A 7,827-nucleotide genomic window follows, 5' to 3' on the forward strand; every position below is an offset into this window, starting at 1 on the left:
TCATCAGCATGGAAGCATGTCTTCCGGAATGGTGGCCAAAGCATGAAGGGGCATACGAATGTTTAGCATATCTGGTGTGTAAATACCTTGCAATGCCGACTACAAAAGTGCCATGCAAATGCCTGTTCTCACTTTCTGGTGACATTGTAAATAAGACGCAGGCAGCGTTATGTCCCTTAAATGTAAACAAACTTGTTTATCTTAGCGATAGGCTGAACAAGAAGTAGGACTGAGTGGACTTGCAGTCTCTAAAGTTTTAGATTGTTTTGTTTTTGAGTGCAGTCATGCAACAAAAAAAAATCTACATTTATAAGTTGCACTTTCACGATAAAGAGATTGCATGATAGTCCTTGTATGAGGTGAATTGAAAAATGCTATTTCTTTTGTTTATCATTTTTACAGTGAAAATATTTGTAGTAAAAATAATATACCTTTTGATTTCAATTACAACACAGAATACGATGTATATGAAAATATAAAAGAACACCCAAAATATTTAATAAACGATAGAATACCAACTGAAATGTAACAGTTTGATTAAAACTGTGATTAATCACGATTAATTTTTTCGAGTTAATTGCATGAGTTAACGGCAATTAATCGACAGCCCTATTAATAATGTTTCTCTGCTTACAGTAAGCTTCTAAAATGAATACTTTTCTCCCTATTGCTCAGAAAATGTCAATACTTTTCTTTGAACTGCAGGAAAAAAAGAGCCTGACTATATCAAGGAGACGCTTAGTTTTAAACAACACATTTCTACGAGTCCAAGAGATCAGAAACATACAGAAATTCCACACTTGAGGAAGACATTAGACAATCTGCCAGATGTATCTTTATCCACCTTAACGCTGTCTTCAACTCCTGAGCCTAGACATCAGACTAAGAAACCATCAAGTAAGGTATATTTCAGATATGCACTTTTTTAGCCTGTCAAACAGGTTAGGACTTATTGCTATCCCTCTAGAAAGAGGCAAGTCCTAGCACATTACTGTTTTAGTGTAAGTAGTTGCTGTCCGTGTTGGAGAAGAGAAAAATACAGTAGTTTGCTGAGGGTGAAATTCTTTATTGATACATAAAGCCTAAGTAATCAGGAATAGGTATTTTATATAACTCTTCCGCTCCCCGAAAGCTGCTGTATTTTGACACTGAATTTTGCATCACATTCTCTGTTTGTTTCAAAGAAATCTAGATCCTCTCACAAACCAGTCTGGAAAGATTATATGTACAAAGCGGATAGAGAACAAGACCGTGTTTACCTTGCCAGACTTGAGAACCGACACAATTACCTGAAGAATCCACGCTTTTTCCCACCAAATACTCTTAATGGAGGAAAATCTCTTATTTTTCCTCAGAAGAAGGTAGAGCGAATGATAACAGGGAGAAAAGTGGCATTTGATGAAAGGTACATACCTTGACTCTTGGCTCAGACCCTGATCCTGCAGAGAGATTTGCTTTGGAGTTGTTATGGATTTATATCAGTTTAGCCAGAACAGTATTTTCTCCTGTGAATCTTGGTTATAATCATTCAAAAATAATATCTTATGAGGTTTTTGTAATTTTTATTGTTCATGCCAGTGGATGCAGTCAGAACATTCTTAGGCATAGATAAGTAGCTGACAGTGTAAGAGCTCACTGAATGTTTCCCAAAGTCTCTCCCATTATTTTATTTCAGTGATCCTCAATCTGTTCCTGTATTTCTAGCTACCCCACCTGCTGTTGCGTTTTCTGAGTATGAAGTTGGTCAGGTTTATGAGGTAAGAGCTTTTTCCTCTACAAAGAATTTATTCTACCTCTGAGAAACTTGATCTCTCTCCATGACTTTCATAGTTCCCCCACCCCTATGCAGACTTCCACATAGCTAACTAAACTCTCATAAGCCTCATTTTCCTCTCTCTTTCAATCATCAGCAGAACTTCCCCCAAGGAGTAACAAGTGAGATCCTTTTCAGCCTCAGGTTGCTTTTGTGTGACATGTCCTTAACTTCAGAGGCTGACAGAAATGTTCAGTTTTCCCATCTATAAAATACCTACCTCCTAGGCATGTTGTGAGAATTAATTCACTGCGGTTTGCAGAGTATTATGAATATGAACAGTGATGCATACGTGTTATTTGGTATTATATTTTCTTTTTTAAATGAAGATGACTATAGAGCTGCAGAACATGACTTCAGTGTGTCGCCATGTAAGAGTCATTCCTCCATCTACTTCAGCCTTTGCCATTGGACTGGGTAAGTTGCTATACTAGTTCTGAAGATGCAAAGTTGTACAAGAACTAATTTGTCTATAATATATATGTATTAAATATAATACTTTTGACTTTTTGTGTGTCTCACCCACAATGCAATCCAGGTCGGCAGAACCTTAATCCCATAGAGTCTCATATCACTTCTCAGAGGTTAGAGGTTGTCTTATTTGTCTAGGACAGTCTACATGAGACTCTCAACAGAAGTCTGAGACTCTAGTGGTCTAATTAAAAATGAAATGTAGGGAGATCAGATTGAAACAAAAGAAATGGTTTGCATAACAGATCTAGACCTAGGCTATGTCTATACTACTGTGGAAAATTGACCTATGCTTCGCAACTCCAGCTACATTATTCACGAGTCTGCATACCTTAGGTCGAGTTACCGCATGGTCTACACCGCGGGGGGTTGATGGAAAAAAATCTCCCGTTGACTTACTTTGCTCTCCAGTTGATCCCTGTACTCTACCCCAAACGAGAAGAGTAATCTGCAGTTGATTTGGTGGGTCTTTGCTAGACCTGCTAAATCGACTGTCAGTGGATCGATCTCAGAGCATCAGTCCCTGCTGAAGTGTAGACCTGCCTTGAGACTGCAAAAACTCATATAGATCCTGATTCAATGCCCATTGAAATCCATGTAAAGAGTCCCTTACTGCCCATTGACTTCAGAGGGAGCATGGATGTATAAAGACTGCAGGGTCGGGCTCTCTTCTGGTCACACCATTTATGGCAAATTATCTAAGATAGCACATATTAAGAGTTCACTATGAGCAGCTTTCAAATGGTAGAATATGGTCATGAAATCGTAGAACAACTTTTGTATTTGAAATTTTAAATCACCTGCATTTTCTTTTCTAGGAAAATTTCCAGGAGAGGGTGGAATTGTCGCTCCTGGGATGACTTGCCAGTACACCATTCAGTTTATTCCTGAATATTTAGCTGATTATGAAGATTATATTCTAGTGGAGACGCAAGCACCATACTCTCTCCTAATCCCTATAGAAGCTAGGAGACCACCTCCTGTATTAACATGTAGGTAGAGTCAGGTCATATGCTACAAGCACTCAATAGTTTCGGTTAAGCTTTAGGTCCCTGATTTTTAAAGGGCCTTGACTGTCTCCAGCTTTATGGCCCCTAAAGGATTGTAGAGCAATGTTGCAGGTGCATTTCATACCACTTAGGTGTCTGTCTGTCTGATTTACATGCATAATCTGATTAATAGGCATTTAAATGCTGTAAAATACTCTCTTAATTATTTGTATCTGCTAAATTGTGCTGACAGTTATTTTCAGAGTGCAGAGTCAGAGGCCCAAAAATCAGAAGGCACTTTTCAAACTTAGATTCTATATATTTGCTATGTCCATCAGTTCCTCGATTGTTAAACATTAAATATCTAGGGTGCTGTTTACTGTAAAGCTCTCCTCTGAAAATATCTAGCCCAGCCTGTAACATCTCAAATCTCAATCTCAACTGGCATAACTCTGTATAGCTCAGTGGAGTTATGCCTATTTATACCACCTGAAGATGTGCTGTTTTTGTTAGCCATCAGTGATTTTCTTTCCCCCAGCACAAAGTTCTTTTACAAAATCTTCTTTATTGTTATCAAAGTTTGATACAATCCTTAAGTACTTGGAGCTTGAAGCATTATTTAATATGGGAGAGTTATAGCAAGTCACAGATCAAACTGCTACACCTTTAAAGTAACCATTTAAAGTGTTTAGCATCTTCAGAGTCTTAATAATTCATATTCAGTAAACCCATGTTTAAAGAGTAATTGATTAAATAACTATTTTTCCTGCAGTCAGCCTTCACTACATGTGTATTTTCCTTTGCTGCATTGTTTGTTGCAGTGCCTCGCAGCATCCATTGTGGTTCCTGCCTTGTGGGGGGAATAAAAAGGACAGAACTTGTGTGCAGAAATGAAGGGTCCAGTAATGGAAAGTTCTGTATAATGCCAAAGAAAGTGTGGCCACCTCCTAATTTCAGAGTAAGTGATTTGGGAGGAACCATTGGACACATTTTAGGTATCTCAAAGTATAAAGAACTGGTGGGCCATGACAATAAGCAGGGCTGGCTTGAGGTCACACATGCTCCTCTGTAAACTTCAAAAAAGGCCCCTTGTATCTGCCACTTGATTGTGACAACAGCACCCTTCCTGCCCTCTGGTCCCGCCAGGTAACCCAGAAAACCGTGAGGATTTTCTTTCAATTAAGCAATGGTATTTGCCTTTGAGATTTATTAAAGAAGAAGAAGGATATGGAAAGAAAAAAATTGTGTCACAGGATATCACTTATTCTAAATAGCTGGCTACAAAAACCCGACATGATCAATTTATTTTGTTTTATTCTTTTCACTTCAAGGCTGTTGCAACTATTGGTTTTGTGGAGCAAGGTCCATTTGGGATCCGACCTGCTGTTTTTGAGCTAGGTCCAGATCAAGCTATTTTATTAGAGGTCAGTAATTAGTGTTTAATATTTTGTACTATACCAAATATATGAGCAGTATAGGCCATTTCAGAAACCCAGGCCAGCAGAGACATCCCTAGCTATTCTGGGGACCTATTCAGCCCCCCACCCAGTGGGGGTGGGGGGGAGTGTGGGGTCCCATGCCTCTGTTGGGGGTGGTGGTGGCTGACCCCAGACCTCCATGGGGGGTAGGGCTGGCTTGGGGGGCAGAGGAGAACCACCACCCAGCACTCACTGGCGGTGCAGCTGGGGCTGGAGAGTGCAGGCCCAGCCCTGCTGCCTTCCTCAGGGGAGTGGGGGCGGAGCAAGGGAGGGGGCTTTGGGGAAGAGATGGAGTAGGGGCTGGGCTGGGGCAGAGCAGGGGCAGGGGCTTTGAGGAGGGAGTGGGGTGGGGCTGGGGCGGGAAGAGGCAGAGCAGGGGCTGGAGCAGCACACAGCTGTGCAGGGTTGTGTAACTGCCTGCCCTGTAGCCTTGGCTGCTTCTGTGCTGTGCAGCTTTGGCTCAGAGTCCTGACACCGGCAGCCTGCTTACAGCACAACGTCCTCCCCCTGGCTTCCAACAGCCTGGTTACTCCTTCCAGGGTGACACCAACAGCCCTTCCAGTTCCAAGTCTACCTTAAAACCCTCTCCTCTGCAATGTGCAGCCCCTCTCACTGTAGCACTAACAAAACCTTATCAAGTTGCTGCTCCTTTAAAGAGGCAGTACACAGTACCAACCTGTAAGTTTCGCTGGGGATTTTACTCTTCAGTTTGAAACACTTCACTTTGATGGCTGTGTAATAAAAGAAGATTATTTATTAACAAAGAACAGATATTTAAGTGATACCAAGTAAGGAATTGAGATAGAAATGGTTACAAATAAACAAAACACTTCTAAAGTCTAAAACCTAACTCAACAAACTAGAATCTTCTGTTCAAAGTAGATTTCTCACCTCAGTTGTTTTCAGCATGGCTGGCCAGTCTTTAGCTAGGATCCAACAGAGCCCAAGCTCTTGATTTCTTTGTCTTCTCAGGTGAAGTGTGCCAAATTGGCTCTCTCTCTGCTTATATTCTCAAAGTTTATCTTTGTGCTCAAAGTCAAGAAGACCCTCCTGCATCCACCATGGAGTTGACACCATGCTAATTTTTATAGTCTCCACCACCATCATGATAGTTAAATGGTTATCTCCCCCACTCATTAATTTGATGGCTTTGTTTATCTTTTATGTAAATATACTTCTGTAGTCTCTCTTTGCACAGTTTACATTGGAGACACATTCAAGCAGTTGCGACCATATTCCTATGTGTAGGGCAGAATGATTTAAGCCCTATCTGCCAAACACATTTTAAGAATGTATTTCCAGCCCATATTTAGAATTTTTCATATATTACCCGTAAATACACCAGGCCTGTTGGAGGTCTCCCATGCATAGGAAGAATGCACTTACTAAGCCACCCATTAGGAGGTGGTAGTGTACACTCCTTTCCTTCATGTATGTGGACTGCGGTCAGGGGAGTGGTGCCATGGCCCTATCACCTTTCTATGCCTTTGGGGAGGCTTGTACTCCAGGAGGTGCTAGTGAGTAGCATTTGAGAGCATAGGGACTAATTATGAGTGCTTGTAAGGGGAGAAAGCTCCTGTGCCCTTCTAGCTCTGCTCACATATCCAGGGGACAAGCCCAGTCTGACCCTAATCAAGGGATCCTGTCTGAAGCCATAGACAATAACAGTTTAAGATCACAGGAGTACATCCCTTACTGTAATGGAGGGAGTCACATCCAAGAAAACACTTTCCTTCACAGATTGTCTTGGGAAGGAAGGGCAATCTTTCCTCCTCTTTCCTTTTGAAGCATAAATTCCTTTGTTGCGTGCCGCAGACACTTATGCTCCATTTTGGATGATGGTTGTGCTCTTTTCGAAGAGGGACTCTCCAATTAATATATAGATCTTGCTGATACTACTGTTTTCTTTGCTGTCCTTTCCCATTTTCTCAGATCTATATTACACAGAGATCTTCTGCAGAGTGCTAATTGGTTGAAGGATGCACAGGAATGGATGAATAACATGGTAGTGATCTCTGCATTGCTGTCCACACTCTTTTGCAGTATATTTATCCCATATTTAAGACTTGATTCTGCCCTCATTTACACTGGTGAATTCAGAAGATCTACTCTTGATTTAACTCAAAGTAACTGAGAGCAAACTGAACATTAGAGACTTTTTCTGAAATACGTAAGGTTTTATAATTGATTAATTGATTGCTAGAGTTTTTCTGTAATGAACATCTCTGTATAGAAGTCTAAGAATTGTGCAGAATTAGTTATGGGCATTGTGTGTATATCTTCTCTTTTAGGTAGTGTTTTCCCCATCTTCTCCTGAAAACCTGAAGCAAACATTCACTATTGTTTGTGATAATTGCCAGATCAATGACATCACAGTTACAGGTTTGTTTCTAACGTGTTTTGAGATATTTTATAAAGCTGAAAGTACAAGATGATTTAAACATTTTTTAAATCAATGGATTAATCAGCGTTTGCAAAGCATTTTGAAGATGTTAATGTCTATGTACATTATTAATGTTACATTATCCTACTAAATGAAACATTTAGAATACCAACTGCATTAGAAACATACCTCTTAACTTGATGTGTGACGCTGGCCTGTAAACTATGTGAGAAAGTTCTATAATGAATCATAGAAGATTAGAGTTGAAAGAGACCTCAGGAGGTCATCTAGTCCAATCCCCTGCTCAAAGCAGAACCAACATCAATTAAATCATCCCAGCCAGGGCTTTGTCAAGTTGGGCCTTAAAAGCCTTTAAGGATGGAGATTCCACCACCTCCCTAGGTAACCCATTCCAGTGCTTCACCACCCTCCTAGTGAAATAGGGTTTCCTAATATCCAACTTAGACTTCCCCCACTGCAACTTGAGACCATTACTCCTTGTTCTGTCATCTGCCACCACTGAGAGCCTAGCTCCATCCTCTTTCAAACCCCCTTTCAGGTAGCTGAAGGCTGCTATCAAATCCCCCCTCACTCTTCTCTTCTGCAGACTAAATAACCCCAGTTCCCTCAGCCTCTCCTCATAAGTCATGTGCCCCAGCCCCCTAATCATTTTCGTTGCCCTCTGCTGGACTC

At 40.8% G+C, this 7,827-nt stretch overlaps 1 protein-coding gene across 2 annotated transcripts in view; it reads left to right on the plus strand.

Moving 5' to 3' along the window:
• Window positions 1-7,827, plus strand: part of DLEC1 (DLEC1 cilia and flagella associated protein) — a 75,155-nt gene that overhangs the window by 8,780 nt on the left and 58,548 nt on the right. Inside the window, exons 5-12 of one of the 2 annotated variants that reach the window (XM_075062175.1) lie at window positions 706-902; window positions 1,185-1,405; window positions 1,676-1,757; window positions 2,143-2,230; window positions 3,103-3,276; window positions 4,095-4,231; window positions 4,605-4,697; window positions 7,043-7,133. In XM_075062175.1, coding sequence (XP_074918276.1) covers window positions 706-902; window positions 1,185-1,405; window positions 1,676-1,757; window positions 2,143-2,230; window positions 3,103-3,276; window positions 4,095-4,231; window positions 4,605-4,697; window positions 7,043-7,133 — 1,083 coding nt within the window. Of the gene's footprint in view, window positions 1-705; window positions 903-1,184; window positions 1,406-1,675; window positions 1,758-2,142; window positions 2,231-3,102; window positions 3,277-4,094; window positions 4,232-4,604; window positions 4,698-7,042; window positions 7,134-7,827 lie in introns of those variants that run through there. The other variant, XM_075062176.1, reaches the window with a different exon arrangement.

The sequence above is a fragment of the Chelonoidis abingdonii genome, chromosome 2 (assembly GCF_003597395.2).
Source record: "Chelonoidis abingdonii isolate Lonesome George chromosome 2, CheloAbing_2.0, whole genome shotgun sequence".
Classification (NCBI taxonomy): domain Eukaryota; kingdom Metazoa; phylum Chordata; order Testudines; family Testudinidae; genus Chelonoidis; species Chelonoidis abingdonii.